At 42.1% G+C, this 22231-nt stretch overlaps 1 protein-coding gene across 5 annotated transcripts in view; it reads right to left on the bottom strand.

Moving 5' to 3' along the window:
• The window catches only part of RUSC2 (RUN and SH3 domain containing 2), a 64700-nt gene that overhangs the window by 10328 nt on the left and 32141 nt on the right, over window positions 1-22231 (bottom strand). For 2 of the 5 annotated variants that reach the window (XM_039218548.1, XM_039218549.1), the window contains exon 2: window positions 650-2746. In XM_039218548.1, coding sequence (XP_039074479.1) covers window positions 650-2678 — 2029 coding nt within the window. In that variant the 5' untranslated portion in view covers window positions 2679-2746. Of the gene's footprint in view, window positions 1-649; window positions 2747-12511; window positions 12866-22231 lie in introns of those variants that run through there. The other 3 variants (XM_039218547.1, XM_039218550.1, XM_039218551.1) reach the window with 3 other exon arrangements.

The following is a 22231-nucleotide window of genomic DNA, read 5'->3' as shown; positions in this document are numbered from 1 at the left end:
GTCGGACGCTTAACCGACTAAGCCACCCAGGCGCCCCTCTTAGTCAGTATTCTTTAAGGGCAGAGACTGTCCCTCATATCTATTGCCAGTATTTAACATAGAGCCTTTATAAAATAATTACTCGAACGTAATAAAACAAACGGGAAAAAGGACCCAGGAGGCTTTAAAGGTTAAGCGATTGGTTTCAGGCTCTTTGATGAGTGGCAACAATCACTGATGAAAGAATGAACTTCACGAACACCCAGTATGGTCTGCCTATTGGGCATATCCCTTAAGCACTGCAAATTCCTAAATGTCCAAAACTAAACTCTTGCCTTATCTCTTTTCCCATAAATCTACTTCAGTGTTTGAGTCCCCTATCTACATACCATCATCTTTCCAGTCATCTAGGCTTATAATCACAATCTTCTGTGTTACTTCCTTTACCAATATATCAATCTCTATAAATCCTGATAATTTTATATCCTCAGTGTATTTTTATCCTCTATCCCTCCTTCTCCCTGTTACAACTGTAGGACATGAACTGGACTGGAAAGATGATTAATCTAGGCTGAGGAACCTTTAGTGGTTGTGGATGGGGTGGTTGCCAGGGCCCTATCACTTAGGAAGCCATGCATATATCTTTGTATTCTCCAGCTAGGTTCCTTACCGTCAGCTCTAGCTCTTGCATCCTTCTGTGTATGGCTGTTGGCTGGGCTCCCTGGGAGAGCAGGCCCTGGATCCATCAGTTGGGCCAGGGGGCCTTGCCCAGCAGCTCTGAGGCCAGCAGGTGGCATCTCATTGGACTGGGGGCCCTGACAGACCTGGGTGGACCAGGGCTCTGGGCCAACTAGGTCCACGCCTGGCCCCGAGGGCATGGGTGGTAGGCTATGGCTACAGCGAGTGCCCTTGTCCAGAGGGCTCACCCTATCTTGTTGGGCTTCTTGGATGGGGGAGAACTCCTGGGAGGAGTCCCCAACACTCAGTCGAAGTGGCGGAGAGCCAGAGCCTGCGGCTTTCTTCCGGCCTTTGGCCAGCTCAGCAAAGGAGGTGACACGCCTAGGCGGGGAGCCAGGCCCAGCGAGGGCTGCAGGACCCTCACTCAGGCGCACTGGGCAACTCAACATGCGTTCCAGTGAGCCCAAGCGGACAGGAGGGCTGCGCGCAAGGGTGCGATCACAGCTTCGAGAGCGCTGGCGTCCAGTGCTAAGGTTGGGGGGTGAAGTGTTAGTGTACACTTGCCCCTCAATCACAGTGGGGCCCACAGGAGCTGCTGCTTCCACTGAGGAACCCACTGCTTCTTGTTCCTCCGGCTGGACTTCTGGCCTCTGGAATAGGTAATACTCAGAGGGCTGGCTGGGGCCAGGGTCTGGACCAGGGCCTGGTGCAGGGCTTATCTTGGTGTGTTCCTCAGAGCAGCTGGTGATGGAAGAGCCAGCTGGGCTTGGGGAAGATTGGGAGGACAGGTCACAGGTGACAAGTTTGTAGTAATTCTGTGTGGCCACAACAAGACGGGCCTGGCTCTGGAAGCAAGCTGTGAGGTCAGCCACAGCTGGGCAGGGCTCACAGTGTGGGCGGTAGGAGTTGCAGTTGGCATCGAGCTCAGGAGATGTGGCATGAGGACAGCCGTAGCTCCCCTCCCTTCCTCCACTGTCAGGGTGGTGAGACTCACAAGACATCTTAGACTCAGCTGGGGAGGGCTGCAGGTCCAGGTAGAAGGCGCCAGGGTCTGAGTGGCTGCAGAAGGAAGAGTTGCTGCAAGACTGTGGGGCGGAGTTGAGATTGGCACGGGAGTTGCCATGCATCTTGTTGTAGAGGGTGCTGAAGGTGACCAGCACACCATCTGAGCTGTTGCAGGAGGAGTCGCTCACATAGCCCATGGACTGGTCAGCCGCCTCGGACTGACTGGATGTGCTACTGCAGCGGCAGTGCTGAGGTCCTGAGCCTGAGCATCTTGGGTTCCTTGGGGATTCATCTGAACTGAGTTTCCATTCCTGATCAAAGGAAAAGCCGGAGGTATCACTGGCTCCACCCCCACTGCCACTCCCACCAGGTCCCCCACACTCATCCAGCTCCATGGTCTCCGCTTCCAGTTCTGGCCGGCAGCAGTGGCTAGTGCTGCACTGCTGGGGATCCAAGGTGGCCACTGGCTCCTGCTCCTGCCCCTCCACTACTCCAGCCCGACTACGTGTCGCCCCCCATGGCCTGCCCACTCTAGGGCCAGGTGGTGGCAGCTGGAAAGGGGATAGATGTAAGGTGGGCTGACCAGCCCCATGCAGGTGGAAGGACTGCTGGGTGGCACTATCACCAGTGCTGTCATCATATAGGTCACCAAGTCCTGGCTCAGCCACGCCTTCCTGCAGCAGAAAGGGATTGTGTCGTTTAGGAGCCCCGGGGCCTCTTCCATCCCGCATCCTACTCTTCGTGCTCTCTGCAGACCGCACAGATCCCCCCGGAGCAGAGCGCAGACTGTTGTATAGCAGCGAGTCAGCTTGTCCTAGGTCTTGATCAGGCTGGGTGATGCCCAGCTCAGGTGGGCAGAAGGGATTGGATCTTGTGCTCCCACTCCCCCCACCTGCCCCTCCACAGCACTGCCTGTCTGGGACTTGACAGTGCACCAGGGGGATGTGGTGGACGATGAGGGTCTCTCCAGTCAGCTTTGGGGGACTATCCATTCTGGAAATTTCGAACAAGGGCATCAACAGCACCAGACACTGCCCCCGGAGCCCAGTGGGGCAGAACACATTTCATCAGGAGAGCTTGGCACCTGGAGAGAGAGGGAAAGAAAGGGAACCTAATGTCACCTCCCTGGAAGTCAGGGACATGCCCTTCCCCATAGCATTTTCAGATGAAGAAGAACCCAAGAGGAGAAAAGATTCAGAGTCAAGATGGGCTTGATGACACAGCCCAACAGGGCAGGGGTACCCCGCCATACTTTCTGCACTGCACAGGCCCAGCTCTTGAGCACCCCCTTCATTTTAAGTTGGCCATGCCATCCACTTGTGACAAAATGCAGAGCCCCCTTTAATGCCACAAACAAAGGTCTGCGGTTCTCAAGGACAGCACTTTCTCCTTTTCTTTCAAGGACGTGTTCTTAGCAGTAAACAATGACTAGTCCTGAGTACAAAAAAGTATGAATAACTAAGAAAAATCATCTAGGATGACTGAAAGGGTGCTTGGTACTAAGGGCGATACGGAGATGACTTAAGACATAGTTAATAGCTTGCAAACTTTCAGATAAGGGGAAAATCATGAATCCTATATTACGTACTCACAGCAGTAAGCTATAATTTTGCAAGAAAACTATTTTTAAATATTCTATATCATTTGCTCCCTGTGTCATCTCATTTTCTCTTCCTCTGAGCCCCAAAATGCTTATCCCTCTCTCATGGCTGTGGGCTAAGGATCCTTGCTCTCCTTACTACTGTTCTGGAGTTGCTGCTTCTTCTTTTTAAAGATTTTATTTTTCAGTAATCTCTACATCCGACATGGGGCTTGAATTCACACCCCCAAGATCAAGAGCCACATGCTCCACAAACTGAGCCAGCTAGGTGCCCCTGTCCTGGAGCTTCTTGAATACAGAGACCAAATTGGGCATCAAAGTGACTGAAAGTATGCCATCCTCTTCCTTCTCAATGCAGGGTGGGTGTCTATTTCTATCTCTTTTGTATCACTCAGGCACAACATCACATAAGACCCAGCAAACATGACAGGCATAATACATTCTTGTCCAGCTCAGGGTACAGATATTCTGAAGTGCCCAAATTCTGCCCGGTTTCAGTTCAGAACTTTCACTATGGGGGTCTCCTAGAAAGTCTTCTCTTCCCAGTTTTTCCTCTGATGGGCCAAGGTAAAGTTCTCTCTTGTTCAAGGTCTCCTGGCCCCAAGGACACAGAGCCCATTCTGAGCTTCTCTAGTCTGTTGGCTGGAGTGTGGCAGAATGGCTTCCTCAAATTCTAGTTTCCTGTGCTCAGAACCTGATGCCGGGCTTGAACCCATGAACCATGAGATTCACGACCTGAGCTGAAGTCAGACACTTAACCAACTGAGCCACCCAGGTGCTCCTCTAGTCCCCTGTGCTACCAGGTTCACGTCCTAACAGTCCTCACTTGCTCAGATGCTTCATATCTAATTTCATTCATTTTTCTTCCTTCCTTTTTTATTCCTGTCATTTTCTTTCCACCCACTATGAGTCTAAATCCCCCACAATCTAAGTTCTCCATCATTTAGTTGAAAGCTTTATACCACCAGTTTTTAAAAATTTAACTCATTTAGATTACAGGATCACAGCCCTTCATGTGGAGTACAGAAAAGATCTAGGTAAGTCACATATACTCAAGGACATGAAAAGGCAATACATAAATGAAAAAATTCAAGTGGCTGATAAATACATTTGTGAGGGATCCAGTTTTAAAATATTATTTATAAATTAGATTACATCAAAATTAAAAAGTATTTACCCTCTATCCCCCTCCCCCCTTTCCTTTCTGAGAGGAAGACTTTGTTGGACCTCCAATTCTTTGTGAGTTGACTGCAGGTAATGAGTAGATATGGGGAAAGGCAGAAACTAGAGAGATTAAACTGAGCTACAAGGTTTGAGTTATAGAAAACATGGGAATAAACAGTTGTTATCTTGGATTAGGCGATGGTTTCTTTGCAATGACACCAAAACATGAGAAAATAAAGTGGGCTTCATAAAAATTAAAAACCTTCATGCCTCAAAGGATACTATCAAGAAAAGACAACCCACAAAATGCGAGAAAATATTTACAAAGAGACTTCTGATCAAAATATATGAAGAACTCTTACAACCCAACATTATAAAGACATATAACCAATTAAAAACTGGTCAAATACTTGAATAGACATTTCTTCAAAGAAAACATACAAATGGCCAATAAGCACATGAAAAGATGCTCAACATCATTAGTGATTAGAGAAATGAGAACCACATTGAGATACCACTTCACCCCCAGCATGATACCTGAGATAAAAGACAGACAATAATAAATGTGTGAAAATGTGGAGAAATTGGAACTCTCAGACTTTGCTGGAGGCATTGTAAAATGGTACTACTTTGGAAAAATTGTCTGACAGTTCCTTAAAATGTTAAACATAGAGTTACCATATGACCCAGCAATACTACTCCTAGGTATATACCCAAGAGAAATGAAAACACATGTTCATACGAAAGCTTGTATATGAGGGGCACCTAGCTGTTCAGTGGGTAAAGCATGTGAATCCTGATCTCAGGGTTGTGAGTTCAAGCCACAGTTAGGTGTAGAACTTACTCTATTTATAATATATTATATTATATTATATTATATTATTATATTATTATATTATAATGTTTTGTTATATTATATTTTGTTATATCATATATATCATATCATATATATTATATCATATCATATCATATATATATATTTTTTATGTTTTATTTATTTCTAGGAGAGAGAGAGAGAGACAGCATGAGCAGGGGAGGGTCAGAGAGAGAGGGAGTCACAGACTGAAACAGGCTCCAGGCTCTGAGCTGGCAGTCAGCACAGAGCCCGACGCGGGGCTCGAACCCACGAACCGCGAGATCATGACCTAAGCGAAAGTCGGACGCTTAACCGACTAAGCCACCCAGGCGCCCCTCATATCATATTTTTTAATGTTTATTTATTTTGGAGAGAGAGAGCACGGGCAGGGGAGGGGCAGAGAGAGACAAGGACAGAGGATCCAAAGTGGGCTCTGCACTGGCAGCAGTGAGCCTGATGGGGGGCTCAAATTCATGAGCTGTGAGATCATGACCTGAGCCAACCAGATGCTCAACTCACTGAGCCACCCAGGCATCCTTATTTATTTATTTTTTTAATTTGGCTTTTCTTTTTACTTTTCTCTTAAGATTCTGTTTTTAGTAATCTCTTCACCCAATGTGGGGCTCGAACACATAACTCTGAGATCAAGTGTTGCATACTCCACTGAGCCAGCCTGGTACCCCAGTGTAGTGTTTACTTTAAAAATAAATAAATAGGGGCACCTGGGTGGCTTAGTCAGTTAAGCATTCAACTCTTGATTTTGGCTCAGGTCATGATCTCATGGTTAATGAGATCGAGCCCTGCATCAGGCTCTGTGCTGACAGTGTGGAGCCTGCTTGGGATTCTCTCTCTCCCTCTCTCTCTCTGCCACCCCTCCACTAACCTTCTCACTCTCTCCAAAATAAGTAGATAAACATTAAATAAATAAATATATAGATAAAGCCGCAACAAAAAATGATGTTAAAAATGTGATATATACATACAATGGAATATTATTTAGCAATAAAATGAACAAAGTAGTGATCCATGCTACAACATGAATGAACTTCAAAAGTAAAAGAAGCCAGTCATAAAAAGCTTCTTTGTATGATGTAGGATTCCATTTACATGAAATGTCCAGAATAGACAAACCCACAGAAATGGAAAATAGATTAGTGGTTGCAGGGACTGGGGGACTAGGAAATGGGGAGCTAACAGGTATGCAGGTTCTTTCTGGGTAAAGAAGTGTTCTGAAATCAGACAGTGGTGATAATTATGAAAGTCTGTGAGTAAAATTGAAACTACAGAATTTTATGGTATGTGAATTATATCTTAACAAAGCTGTTATTTAAGACCTTTTTTTAAAATACAAAAAAAAAAAAAAAGGTTAGGATTTATGAGAAGAGGTAAGGAGAGGTGAGGAAAGGAACCAGTGTTGAGCAGTGGAGGGGACTGGGCATTTGCAGAGACAAGTTGGGAACAATGAAAGAGAGAGACAGCTGCCTTAAAGTATGGGATTTTGTAGAGAGAATTAAGAGAATTTTTAGGGAGTTTAGCTATGAGGTACATGAGATAATTTTCTCTTTACTCCTCCACATCTCTTCTCTTCCTTCACCAAGATAACTGGGGTTCAAATATATATGCCACAAGGATAACAGAAAGTTGGAAACAACCTAAAATTCCAATAATAATCAACAAAAAAGAAAAGAGCACGGGTGCCTGGGTAGCTCAGTCAGTTAAGTGTCCAATATTTTTTTAAAATAATTTTTTAATGTTTATTTATTTTTGAGAGGTGGGGGGCATAGAGAGATGGGGGCATAAATAGACACAGAATCTGAAGCAGGCTCCAGGCTCTGAGCTATCAGCACAGAGCCAGATGCAAGGCTCGAACTCACAGACCCAGATATCATGACCTGAGCTACAGTTGGACACCCAATGACTGAGCCACCCAGGCGCCCCCAAGCGTCTAACTCTTGATTTTGGCTCACGTTTCTCTTGGTTGGTGAGATCAAGCCCTGTGTTGGGCTCTGCACTGACGGTATGTAGGCTGCTTGGGATTCTCTCTCTCCTCTCTCTCTGCCCCTTCCCTGTTCATGAGCTTGCACACACACTCTCTCTCTCTCAAAAATAAACTTAAAAATGATTTTTAAATTAATAAATTAATTAATTTAAGAGAGAGGGAGATGCACAGAGAGAAGGAGAGGAGAATCTCAAGCAGGCTCCACACTATTAGTGCAGAGCTCAACACAGGGCTCAAACTCATGAACCATGAGATCATGACCTGAGCCAACATCAAGAGTTGAATGCTTAACGGACTAAGCCACCCAGGCAGCCCTGAAAAAAATTGTTTTTAATAAAAATGTAAGAGCAGGGTATCATTAAAATATGTCAATATGATTAATGACTTGGGAAAACATTCACAAAATGTTAAGTTAAAACTGCAAATTACAAACAGCAAGTACTATATGACATCATTTTAAAAAATAAATATATGTCTATATGTATCTTAGTCTGTTGAAGCTGCCATGACAAAATATCTCAGACTAGGTGGCTTATAAACAGCAGAAATTTATTTCTCATAGTTCTAGAGGCTGGGAAGTCCAAGATCAAGGTGTCAAAATGGCTGTGTTCTGCCCTCTTCCTGGTTCATAGCTGGCACCTTCTAGCCATGTCCTCACATGGTGTAAGGCACAAGAAATCTCTCTGGAGCCTGTTTTGTAAAAGTAGTAATATTATTCATGAAGGCTTTTCCCTCATGAAGTAATTGCTTCCCAAGGCCCTACCTCTTTCTACCATTACCTTTGTGGGTTAGGGTTCAATATATGAATTTGGGGGAACACAGACATTCAGGCCATAGCAATATGCATGAAAAAAATCTGAAAGCATATACAACAAAATGTTAATAGTTCTTTGTTGAGTGATTTTACTCTTTTCGTATCATCTGTATTTCCTAATTTGTATGTAATATATATCTATTTTGTGCATAATTTAAACAGTTTTGTTTCCTTTAAACAACATAGATACCATGGGTTCAGGACTTGGAGAGGGGGGCTTCCCCTTACATATAGTACTAGGTTTCCCCAAGGTCCAGGCTATCATCTGAGGCCTAGACTAAAGGAGCTATCTTGTACATATAGCAGTAATTTTAGGAGTACGTATGGGTTATAGCCATCATTTATCTTCAATAAATACTCATGCCCTTATATTTTTAAATTTTTTTTTTTTTTTTTTGAGAGAGAAAGAGAATGCATACACTTGCGAGTGTGTGAGAGCAGGGGAGTGGCAGGAGAGGGAGAGAATCTCACGAACTGTGAGATTATGACCTGAGCCAAAATCAAGAGCTGGATGCCTAATCGACTCAGCCACCCAGGTGCCCCTACTGCCCCCCCCCCTTCAAAGCACCATTTTCAAGCAGTATTCACAATATACAAACATAGGAGCTTAGGATTCTGATTCACAAAACTATTATTGAGTCATAAATGCTTTGAAATGGAAAAACATAGTGACACATAGAGTCTAGAAGGCTGATCCTTTAAACCAGGGACAAAGAATAAATGGATAATGGAAGATGATGAAGAACCTTTGGTTGGAGGATACAGAGAGTTGTATTATACATTATGTTTACACATCTGTCCCCAGACTAGAGTGTAGCTTCCTGAGGTCAGAAACTGATACAGTCAACTCTGTCCCTGGGACTTATACATAGTGCTTGGAACATGGTAGGTGCTTGGTTATTTGTGGACTCCTATTTTACCCATTTATTTTTATTTATTAACATTTATTAAATGTTTATTTATTTTTGATATATATAATAGAGAGACAGAACACAAACAGGGGAGGAGCAGAAAGAGAGGGAGACACAGAATCTGATGCAGGCTCCAGCCTCTGAGCTGTTAGCACAGAGCCCGATGTGGGGCCTGAAAAACAAACCATGAGATCATGACCTGAGCTGAAGTCTGCCACTTAACCACCCAGGTGCCCCTATTTTACCCATTTTAAAAAACTGACTTGCCTTTTTATTATTGAGTTGTAGGGGTTTTTAAATTTCCTTTATCAGACATATATCTTGAGAATATTTCCTCTCAGCCTGTGGCTTGCCCATTTGTTTTCTTTAAAAACATTTTTAAAATGTTTATTTATTTTTGAGAGGGGGCGAGGGGTAGAGAGAGACAGACCTTGAAGTGGGCTCCAGGCTGTGTGCTGTTAGCACAGAGCCCAATGTGGGGCTTGACTCATGAACTGTGAGATCATGACCTGAGCTGAAGTCAGATGCTTAATGGACTGAGCCACACAGGTGCTCCTGACCATTTGTTTTCTTAAGAGTACTTTATTTTTTTTAAGTTTATTTATTTACTTAGGGAGAGAGCATGTGCAGGGGACGGCAGGGAGGGAGGGAGAGAGAGAGAGAGAGAGAGAGAGAGAGAGAGAGAGAGAATCCCAAGCAGGCTCCATACTGTCAGCACAGAGCCTGACTTGGGCCTCAAACTTACAACCATAAGATCATGGCCTGAGCTGAAATCTAGAGTCAGATTCTTAGCTGATTGAGCTACCCAGGCACCCCTTCATGGTGCTTTTTAATTAATGGAAAATTTTAATTTTATAAAATCCCATTTATCTTTTTTTTTCTTTTATTGTTAAAGCCTTCTGTCCTATTCAAGAAAGTTTTGCTTATCCCAAGATCATCAAGAAATTTTTCCTTTTTTTTTTTCCTTTCCTGAAAGCTGTATAGTTTTAGCTTTTACATTTAGGTTTTATTAAATCCTATTTTAACTGTAAAGTTCTATCACTGTTTGATTCATTTTATATTTTTGTATTTTAGAAAAGGTCTTATTCCTTTCTGATCTCCATGCAACCAAGGGAAATGCTGGCCAGTATTTCTTTCACAGACAACTCTAGCTCAGTCAATTGAGGTGATGTTCTGCAGGCATCCTATGAGATTTTGTATTCATGCCCCCCTGAACTTGCACATTTTTTGTAAGGCACTTTTTTTTATACATTTCATTTCACTGATCGTCACAACAACTCACCAAAGTAGGCAGAGACATGTGCATTTTAAAAAACTAGGAAACCAACAATGAAAAACAAAAAGGCCTGCCCAAGATTATTCAGTGAATAAAGGACAGAATTAAGACAGGACTCAGGGACCTTAACTTATATCAGTTAAGAATGTAATCAGAGTATACTATACATGTGACTTTATTTCAAACATCACAGAACACACACTTCTTAGACTTCTTTCTTGGGAATGACTTGTTCTATAACAATACAAGTTTAATACTGCGGGCCTTGAGCTCTAATAAAGTTGAAGAGAAAACAATGGGGTAGAAGAGCTCATTACAGACTCATTCTATACCCTGATTAAATGGAGAGACATGGGAGATGAAGATAGGAAAAGAACAGAGAATCCAGAATAGGAAGAGAGTGAAAGAAAACTCTCAGAAGATGGGCCCTCTAGCTATGCCTATTAGGTAGATAGTGGTAGGTTCAGCCAGCATAAGTTTTGAAGTCTAGCTCTCTAGAACCAGGGAAAGCTTTCCATGAGAGCCCTTTTCCTGGCCCCCATCCCAAATATATGTCTCTTGGCCTATCATAATACTACTACTTATTAGTGATCATTCACTGAGCTCTTACATGCCAGGTGATTCACATATGTCATCTCTAGTTCCACTATGATCTTTTAAAGTAGGCATAATCATTCCCATTTTATAGATGAGAAAACTGAAGCTTAGCAAGAGTAAGTCATTTGTCCACAATTACACAGCTGAGATGGGACACAACCCCAGTCTGCCTAATTCCTAATTCCTTCCACTACAACTGCTTCCCAAAGAAAATGTTCAGAGGCCACACCCTCTTCCGAAAGTCCCGGCATTTATCCTGCTACTACAGCAGCTGCTTCCTACTTTTCCTGTATAGGCCCACACTCTAGCCTCTACTTACATAATTTGGATTTACTCACTTCTCTATTCTCTGAACCTACAGTCCCTTTCATATTACCATCTCAGTAACATGACTGTTATTAAACAATCTTCAATCCACCTCCTATCTCACCTCCCAGGCCTCATCTTCCTGCCCCATTCATAGCCCCCAAGGCCCCTTTTGCCTGTTCTGTAGTTCACATTCCTAGATGCTTCCTGGGAACAAACACCCTCTTGCAACTTCCCAGCATATTCGCCAACCACATATTTGCACAATGTGGAATCACTAACTCCTTTTAGCATATGTGTTTGAATCATCCACCAAGGTGGTCAATGGAAATGGAAATTTAAGGAACTCTTTCTATCTGCTGAGCAATAGATCAACTCTGGGCAGGAAAATGTTCTAAACTCCAGAAGAAAGGTTTCCCTCGTCTTTGGTCATCAGCATCTTTCTGCCAGTCATAGAACCCCTTCCCTCTTTTCTTGGCCTCCTGAAGGAGGACTGGGAAGACAGTGGTATTCAGTTGCTATTCTTTAAAAACCTGATCTTGACCTGAGGCCCAATGAGGAGCATCAATAGGACTGATAACTGTTTTCCTGTCTGAGTCTTCTCTTGGGCAGGACTGAAGAGAAGAGACAAAGAGGGTGAGTTTGGGAGGATCAGCTTATGCTTAGGTCTGTTCCCGAAAGGAATCTAGGTCTGTATAAGGAAACTGATTATAACAGGTCAGGTGCTATAGGCATTACAGTGACTGCCTCCTCACATTCCACCCCCCCAATACACTGTAGAGCCTCTTGGTCAACATTTCCTATTCCATCCTCACCTACAGCCAGGTAGCTCTATGACACCAGCAGATAAGGTATGTGTGTCTATGGGAATGTATACTTGTGTATGGAGGAAAAGAACGGACTGGATGCTTCCCAGCCCTTCCTCTTGAGAGCTGCTTGGATCCCTGCATATTCTCCATCATAAACTTAGAATAGCTTTAGGGGTGTCTCCTCCCATTAAGTCTTTGTTCCTAGATATGACCCCTCCCCTCCACCATGACCCACACTATAGCAGCCTCATTAGAAATGCCCAGAAAAGAGGGGATCTTCCGCTGCTTGATAAAATAGCATTAGCCCAAACCTCTGCACCACAGCCCAAATGTATGCATGGAGGAGCTCATCTAATGTTTGCTCTCATGCTTGCATTCTCTTTCTCTCTCTTTGTGCTCTCTCTCTCTCTCTCTCTCAGGAAGACAAAGCCAATCCTCAAAAGCCTGGGTCCAAAAGTGCTGATCGGTTATCCTAGCGCCTCTGCCCTGCCCCTCCCCCAGCTCCGCTAAACCATACCTCTGTAAGGAGCCTTGAGCTGTACCCGGAGGCTTCTGTTCCTTTTGCACTCCAACCAAGCTCTACCTCGACAGTTCCAGCTGAGGCATTGTTCCACGGGACCACACAGGGGGAATTGAACCGATTTCCTAAGATCTGATTTCTGCTAATACAATGGCATCGTTGCTAATGCAGGGAGGCTGCGCAATCCCAGCCCCAGTATCCTTGCTGCTGCCGCTGCCACTGGTGCTGCGGTGACGTTGCTGCTAAGGGAAGGGGGAAGGGAAAGGAGCAGGCATGCCCACAGTACAGCCACTCAGCCTCCCTCCCTGTCAGTCCCTGTGGGCCCTTTAGCCTAGGGAAGGGGGAGGGGAGAGAAAGAAGTCAGCCACAGAGGGCAGCCAGCGCTGGAAGACTGAGAACTCTCAAGGCAGCAAAGAAAATTAGGGAGCGAGCTGGGTCTAGCTTCTCTCTTGCTCTTAGGAGTGTCAGGGAAAAAGTCTGGGCAGAGCCTTAGAGCTTCCTTCCTTCCTTTAGGCCCCTCCTTTTAGATCTTAGCCAGAAACCTCTCCCTCCTCTCTTCACCCACTCTGAATGACTCCTTGTTTTCCAGCTTTTTCCTTTCACTAGGATTCCAGACTAGCCTCAGGGTGGAGCAGCTAGCCTGGAAGGGGGTTTCTGAAACCTTGAGGGAAGGTTGCAGGGACCAGTCATCATTCTACCAGCAGGTAGAGTCTTTGTGTACCCCAGCAAGATTTAGCACTACGCTTTCTAGGGTGTGCCTCTTCAGAGAAATGAGGTCTGTCTCAGAAAAAAGAGAGACTGGGCCATAGGCAGGCTTCTGTACACAGGGTGCACAGAGTCCCTATTCAGTTCCCTGCATCTTCAGAGGCTCTGTTAATGTAACCGGAACAAAACCTTCTCTCTTCACCTGCATCAGTTTTTGGTCAAGTGCTGAGTGGGGTCCGGCTGGGCCAGTGGTGAAGCAGAATCCATTTGACCAGGCTGAGGGGCCGGGAAGCTTATTTTCGTAGGGAAAGGAAGGCTACGGAAAGGGAGTGGTTTCTCCTCAGCCAGAGAAAAATCTCAGTTCTGCCTGTAGATCTACAGAGCCCTTCACTCCTTCCCAGCTCCACCTTCCTCAGGTCCTGGGCCAGTTCTGTGGAAATCAGTAAACAGTGGAGAAGCCAGCCAGAGCCAGTTGTACAGTAAGCAGAAGCACTGTTTGTCTACTTCATGTCACTGCCCCCTGCTGCCACCCTTAACAACAAAGACCCTCACAAGCTGGGGCTGGTCCTTAAATTCTAGCTCTACCTAGGTCTCCTCTCGGTGCTGACTAGTATCTGGATCCCTCAGCCAAGCCTTTGGATTTCAGGTCCCTAGAAAGAAGTCTTGGGTCCACTGGCCAGGACCACAGCAGCCACCACTCAGGATCCAGAAGAGATATAGTTTCTTTTTCCTTATTGCTTCTATTTCCTATGAGACCCATGAGCCCACTGATGATATGCTGAAATGAACAGAGTCAGAGAGAGAACAGAGAAGCAGGTAAATATCCAAAAACCCACCTCCAACCTTGATCTGTTTGAGGGGCCAGGGCACCTTGATCCTATAAAGCAGGAAACAGTGAGGAAGGGAAGGAGAGAAGGAGACTGCTTTATAAAACTGACCATTAGTGCTTTTCACAGGGAGATCGAAAGCAGCAGAAATGGTGTTGGTGTCATTGTACATGTATACCTCCTTGTATTGAGCTTTACTTCATTATGTTTTCAGATACTGCATTTTATTTTTGTTTTTGTTTTGGCAACACTCTGTGGAGCAAGTCTATCAGTGCCATTTTTCAAACAGCATTTATTCATTTTGTGTCTCTGTGTCATATTTTAGTAATTCTCACAATATTTCAAACTTTTTCAATATTATTAAATTTGTTATGGTGACTTGTGACCAGTGATCCTTTAAAATAAACTTTTTTTTAAGTTTATTATTTTGAGAGAGAGAGCATGTGTGCACGTGCATGTAAACAAGTGGGGGAGGAGCAGAGAGAAAGGGAGAGAGAGAATCCCGAGCAGGCTCTGTGCTGTCAGTGCAGAGTCCAACATGGAGCTTGATCTCATGAATAGTGAGATAATGATCTGAGCCAAAATCAAGAGTTAGAAACTTAACCAACTGAGCCACCCAGGAGCCCCATGATCAGTGATCTTTTTTTTTTTTTTTTTTTTTTTTTACAAGTAGTTTATTGTCAAGTTGGTTTCCGAGTGATCCTTGATATAACTATTGTTAATTGTTTTGGGGCACCATGAACCATGCCCATAAAAGAGTCAACTTAATAAATGTTGTGTGTGTTTTGACAACTCCACTGTCTGGCTGTTCCCCTTCCTTTCTCCTTCCCCTTTGGGCCTCCTTATTCCTTGAGACATAATAATACTGAAATTAGGCCAATTAATAACCTTACAGTGGCCTCAAAGTGTTCAAATGAACGGAAGAGTTGCACACCTCTCACTTTAAATTAAAAGCTAGAAATGATTAAGCTTAGTGAGGAAGGCATGTTGAAAGCTAAGATAAGCCAGAAGCTAGGCCTCTGTGCCAAACACTTATCCAAGTTGTAAATGCAAAAGAAAGTTCTTGAAGGAAGTTAGAAGTGCTATTCTGCTAAACACATGAATCATAAGAAAGCAAAACAGCCTTATTATTGATATGGAGAAAGCTTCAATAATCTGGATAGATCAAGCCAGCCACATTTCCTAAGCCAAAGCCTAATTCATAGCAAGGTCTTAACTCTCTTTAATTCTATGAGGGCTGAGAGAGGTGAGAAAACTACAGGAGAAAAGTGGGAGGCAAGCAGAGGTTGCTTCATGAGGCTTAAGGAAAAAAGGCCATCTCCGTGACATAAAATTACAAGGTGAAGCAGCAAGTGCTGATGTAGAAGCTGCAGCAAGTTATCTAGAAGATCCAGTTAAGATCACTCATGGAGGTGGCTGCACGAAACAACAGATTTTCAATGTAGACAAAACAGCCATAAATTGGAAGAAGATGTCTTCTAGGACTTTCATAGCTAGAGAGGAGAAGCCAATGCCTTGGCTTCAAACTTCAAAGGATAGGTTGACTCTCCTGTTAGGAGCTAAGGCAGCTGGTGACTTTAAGTTGGAACCAGTGTTCATGCATATACTATTCCAAAAATCCTAGGGCATTTAAGAATTATGCTAAATCTACTCAGTCTGTGATCTGTAAATGGAACAAAGCCTGGATGACAGCACATCTGTTTACAACATGGTTTGCTGAGTATTTTAAGCCCACTGTTGAGGCCCACTACTCAGAAAAACAAAAGATCCCTTTCAAAATATTACTGCTCAATGACAAGGCACCTGGTCACCAAAGAGTTCTGATGGAGAGGTACAATGACATTAATGTTGTTTTCAATCCTGCTAATAAAACATCCACTCTGCAGCCCATGGATCAAGGAGTCATTTCATATTTCAAGTCTTATTGTTTAAGAAATACATTTCAAACATTAACAAAAAAATAATAAAAAAAAGAAATACATTTCATCAGGCTATAGTGCCATACGTAGTGATTCCTTTAACGGATCTAGGCAAAGTTAATTGAAACCCTTCTGGAAAGGATTCACCAATCCTGGTGCCATTAAGATGGCATGATTTATAAGAAGAGTCAAAATATCAACATTAACAGGAGTTTGGAAGAAGCTGATTTTAACCTAATGGATGACTTTGAGGGGTTCAAAACTGCAGTGGAGGAAGTGAGTGCAGATGTGGTGGAAACAGCAAGGGAACTAGAATTAGAAGTGAAGCCTAAAGATGTGACTGAATTGCTATACTCTCATGATAAAACTTTAGTGGGTGAGGAGTTGCTCCTTATGGATGAGCAAAGAAAGTGGTTTCTTGAGATGGAATCTACTCCTGGTGGAGATGCTGTGAAGACTGCTGGAATGACAGCAAAGGATTTAGAAATTACATAAACTTAGTTGAAAAAGCAGTGGCAGGGTTTGAGAGAACTGACTCCAATTTCGAAAGAAGTTCTACTGTGGGTGAAATGTTATCAAATGGCATTGAATGCTACAGAGAAATTTTTGTGAAAGAGAGTTAATCGATGTGCCAAACTTCATGGTTTTATTTTATTTTAAGAACTTGCCACAAGCCACTCCAATCTTCAGCACCGACCATCCTGATCAGTCAGGAGGCATCAACATTCAGCCAGGAGCCTCCACTAGCAAAAATATTAAAACTCACTGAAAGCTAAGATGATGGTTAGCATTTTTTAGCAAAGTATTTTTAAATTAAGGTATGTACATTTTTAAAGACATAATGCTATTGCACACTTAACAGACTATAGTATAATCATAACTTTTATATGCACTGAAAAACCAAAGTAGTCATTTGACTTGTTTTGTTGCAATATTCACTTTATTGCAGTGATCTGGAACAGAACTGACAATATCCTTGAGGTATGGCTGTACTTCCCTTTCCCCTGATATAGACTTCAAAGTGGGTTGAATAAGGAGTTTAGGTTATGGCAAAGTCAATCCCCATGATGAAGCCTGGAGTTCTAGCTTCTTACTATAAGAGGTCTAGGGCCATGGTCTTTGTCCCTGAGATTTCTGTGAGGCTACGCCATGCATTGCACTGGAGAGGCACTAGTTGTTTCTAGTTGCCTATACAAGGTGGCAGCTTTCACATTTTAAGTGTTTGGCTTACTTCACCACATCATCACCTACTTTCTACCCACTACTGCCTAAGATCTATAGTGCTTTTGATGAAAGATCAAATTATTTTTTGGTTAGAAACAAAATACAAATATTATCACATTATAAACCCCAACTGACTCTTAATTAGTACACTCACCTGCAATTTACCTTCCAGTACTACCAGATTCATCTCCTTAAAGTACCATCTTCAATATTTTGCTCCTTCTGCCCCTTTTAATGGTTTCCCATTATCTAGAGAATCAAGTTCGAACTCATTTTGCCTTGCAAGGTCCTCCATCTTGGCTATCTACTCTCTCTCAATACAACCTTACTTCCCATACCCCATCATGTATTCCTTTAAACCTGTTTCATAATCTCACTTCCTTTTTTAAAAATTATTTATTTATTTATTAATGTTTGTATGTTTTTGAGAGAGAGAGAGAGAGAGAGACAGAGACAGAGCATGGGGGGGGGGGGCAGAAAGAGGAGACACAGAATCTGAAACAGGCTCCAGATGTGGGGCTTGAACCCACAACTTATGAGATCATGACCTAAGCTGAAGTCAGATGCTTAACCAACTAAGCCACCCAGACACCCCTATTTTTAATTTTTAAATACAATTGATTGTCAAATTGGCTAACTACAGTATATACAGTGAGCTCCTGGTTTTGGGGATAGATTCCCGGGATTCATTGCTTACATACAACACCCAGTGCTCATCCCAACAAGTGCCCTCCTCAATGCCTATCTCACCCATTTTCTCCTCCCCCATACCCCGCCCCCCCCATCATGTTTTCTGTATTTAAGAGTTTCATGGTTTGGCTCCCTCCCTCTCTGTTTGCAACTATTTATTCCCTTCCCTTCCCCCATGGTCTTGTTAAGTCTCTCAAGTTCCCCGTAAGAGTGAAAACATATGATATCTGTCTTTCTCTGACTGACTTATTTCACTTAGCATAATACCCTCCAGTTCCATCCATGTTGCTGCAAATGGCAGGATTTCCTTCCTTCTCATTGCCAAGTAGTATTCCCATAATCTCATTTCCACTCTGCTACCTTTGTTCAGATTTTCCTACCTGTTACACTTGACTCTCTACTCAGAATTATCCAACATCTACAAGGTACAGATCATCTCCTCCATCAAGTCTTCACTGATTACCCCAGAGCAAGAAATTATCTGTCTTCTGAACCTGTGGCAGCAGGCTGTGAATTTTACAGGCAAGAAAAGAATCCCACAAAACCCAGTAGATCAATATGGAATTGCCACTTTCTTACATTGCCAAGTAGCATCATTTAAAAAAGAAATAGGGGCGCCTGGGTAGCTCAGTTGGTTAAGCAACCGGCTCTTGATTAAAGCTCAGGTCATGGTCTCGTGGTTCATGCTTTGCACTGACAGTGTAGGGCCTGCCTAGGATTCTCTTTCTCTCCCTCTCTTTACCCTTCCCATGCTCTCTCTTTCTCAAAATAAATAAATAAACTTAAAAAAACCCTTTATATCAACTATTATCATTTCATAAAAATAAGCATATCATTACTTTTCTCATTTCATTGCATACTGATGCAAACTTCATCAAAAAGTAGCATTAGTCCACAAACAGTTTTGATTAAGTAAATCATTTGTCTTTTGATATGTTTATTGTTCCTTTTTCATATCCAATTTAATGTCTCCTTTAACTGCAAATTCCAAGTTAAATTAATCTTTGCCCAATATCCAGTGTATAAGAAAGAATTTTTATTTTGTGTTTCCCACAAAACCTAGCACAGTGCTTGGCAGATAGAAAATGGTTAGCCAAAGTCTTGTTGAACAAGAGTAGTATAAAAAGAGATGTGCCGTGAGTGTAAATGAGAGTGAGCAATAGACAGATCTGACTCAGAAGGCTTAGAAGAGAAGATCCCTGTTGTTCATGTGGGGGGGAAAAAAGGTCTATTAAAAGAAGCCAAAAAAAAAAAAAAAAGGAGTAACTCTTCATAACCTTGAGTTAGGCAATATATTCTTAGATACAATGCCAAATGTACAAGTGACAAAAGAAAAAATAAAGTGGACTTCATAAGAATTTAAAGCTTTTGTGCTTCAAAGGATACAATCAAGATAGTGAAAAGATACAATCAAGATAGTGAAAAGACAACCCACAGAATGGGAGCAAATATTTGCACATCGTATTTCTTTTTTTTTTTTTTTAAAGTTTTATTTATTTATTTTGAGAGGAAGGGAGAGGGAGAGAGAGAATATGAGCAAGGTTGGGGCAGAGAGAGGGAGAGAAAGAATCCCAAGCAGGCTTTGTGCCACCAGTGCAGAGCCCCATGAGGGGCTTGAACTCATGAATTGTGAGATCATGACCTGAACTGAAACCAAGAGTCAGATGCGTAGCCGATGGAGACACCCAGGCACCCCTGCAAATCATACTTCTGATAAGAGATTTCTATCCAGGATATACAAAGAACTCTTCCAACTCAACAAAAAAAGACATATAACTCAATTAAAAAATGAGCAAAGGATTTGAATAGATATTTCTTCAAAGAAGACATAAAAATGGTCAATAAGCACATGAAAAGAATCCCAACATCATTTGTTATTAGGGAAGTGCAAGTCAAACTAAACTGAAATACCACTTCACCCTTCTAGAATGGCTGAAATCTAAAAGACAGACAATAAACAGTGTTGATGATGATGTGGAGAAATCAGAACTCTCAGACATCGCTAGGAGGATTGTAAAATGGTGCAATCACTTTGGAAAACAGTCTGGAAGTTCGTTAAAATGTGAAATACAGAGTTACCATATGAACAGAAGTTCTACTCCTAAATATATTCCTAAAAGAAATGAAAACAAATATTCATACAAAAGTTTGTATATGAATATTCACAGCATTATTCATGATAGCCAAAAAGTGGGAACAACTAAGTGTCTTTCAATAAATGAATGGGTAAATAAAATGTGGTATGTTTGCAAAATGGAATATTAGTCAACAAAAAAGGAATGAAGTACTGAAACATGCTACAACATAGATGAACCTTGAAAACATCACCCTAAGTGGAAAAAGCCAAATATGAAATTTTGACTGCATTTATATGCAATGTCCAGATTAGGCAAATCTATGGAGACAAAATTAGGTTGGTGGCTGCCAGGGACTTGGGGAAGGGGAAAATAGGGAGTGATTGTTAACAGGTATGGGATTTCTTTGTGGGATGATGAAAATGTTCTAAAATTAAATTGTGGTGATAGTTGCTCAACTCTGTGAATATGCTAAAAACAATTAAATTGTATGCTTTAACTGGTGAAACATGGTAGATCAATTATATTTCCATAAAACTATTAAAGGAAAAAGCTGCAGCAGCAGTGAACAGTGTTGCTCAGCTCCACGGAGACAGAATCTTCGAAGTCTCTGTAACTGGGTAAGGGTGGTGGAATTTCAGGTATACAGAAAGCAGAGGCATTTCTGGCATCACTGGCATGTCAACTCAAGGACCTGAGACAATTCCCTCTTTCTCTTGTTTTTTTCAACACAAAAATTCTTAGAATAGGCTACTTTGGGGCACCTGGGTGGTTCAGTTGGTTGAGTGTCCGACTTCTTGACTCAGATCATGATTTCACCACTTGGCTCACTGGCCCGCGTTGGGCTCTGTGTTGACAGCTTGGAACCTGGAGGGAGCTTCAGATTCTGTGTCTTCCTCTCTCTCTGTCCCTCCCTGACTCACACTCTGTGTGTATGTGTGTGTGTGTGTGTGTGTGTGTGTGTGTGTGTGTGTGTCTAAAGATAAACATAAAAAAAAAAAAAGAAAATAGACTATGTTAACTTTATTTTCTCCCTAACCATTTCATAACCACCAGAAGTCTGTCTTATAATACTTGGTCTGAAATAGTTTAATTTTGAACTTATATTATTTAAACTTTCTGACACTTGGCCATCTTTTTCTATTGAAACCCTCTTCTCCCTTTGGCTTTAATCTTCCTAGTTCTTCCTCTTAGTTCATTCTTTCTTCACTGTTTAATAAAACAATACCTGGCACACTTTTAAATGTAGATTTATAGTTAACTATACTCAAATTTAAAAATTTTAGAAATAATGAAAAATAATGTCGATTTACAGCAAGGCTCAGATCTGAAGTCTTTTCAACTTGAGAAGTATTTGGCCCTTCCCATTATGCCACTGATTTCCAAATCTTACATTCTTCCAGAACTTCCAGAATCAAATTTCTAATAGCCTACTAGACACTTTTTACCATTACCTCAAATTCAACATATTCAACTAAATTCAAGCTGATTTTTCTATTTCAAATCAGCCTTCTTTGGACTATCAGTAACAAACACAAGCTTGAAAACATTAAAAGAGTCACCTGGACTCTTCCTACATTCAGACAATTACCAAGTCATGCTGAATCTTTTTTCAAATATTTTAGGCATTGATCTAATAATCTATTGTGCTTTTACTATATTCCAACTATTATGCTAATAACTAACTTACATTATCTCATTTAATCCATATAACCACTCTCTAAGTATTATTATCTCTATTTTATGGGTGAGAAATGAGGCTCAGGGATATTAAATAATCTTCCTAATTCAGTCAGTAAATATCTGATCTGAGATTCAAATACAGATCTCTCTGATTCTAAAGTCAGTGTTCTTAACCACCCATTATGTTGCCTCTCAAATTCCCACCCTTACTCCTAATCATTTTAATTCAGATCTGCATTACCTCTCCTCTCAATTATTATACATTTTTCTACTAGTTTCATGCTTTCTAGTGCTTTCACTCTTTTCTCCCTGCTATCCTATCTAATGACACAAGATTAATCTCCCCAAAACACTGCCTTCATTATATCACCTTATTACTAAAATGTCTTCAATGGCTCCCTATCGCCCACAGGATAATCCAAATTCCTTAATGTGACATTCAAAATTCCTTCCTACTTATTCAACCATGTTCCATCACGTGTCAAATTTATTCTGAATTCTGAGTTTTGGCTCACTCCACTGGGAAGATATCGAGAATGCTCTCTCCCGATTTCTCTTGTCTTTTTTTTTTTAAAGGACCTAGCTCAAATTCTA

This window comes from Hyaena hyaena, unplaced genomic scaffold (assembly GCF_003009895.1).
Source record: "Hyaena hyaena isolate Hyena2069 unplaced genomic scaffold, ASM300989v1 scaffold_769, whole genome shotgun sequence".
Taxonomy (NCBI): Eukaryota; Metazoa; Chordata; class Mammalia; order Carnivora; family Hyaenidae; genus Hyaena; species Hyaena hyaena.
This window is presented reverse-complemented; position numbering and strand designations above follow the sequence as displayed.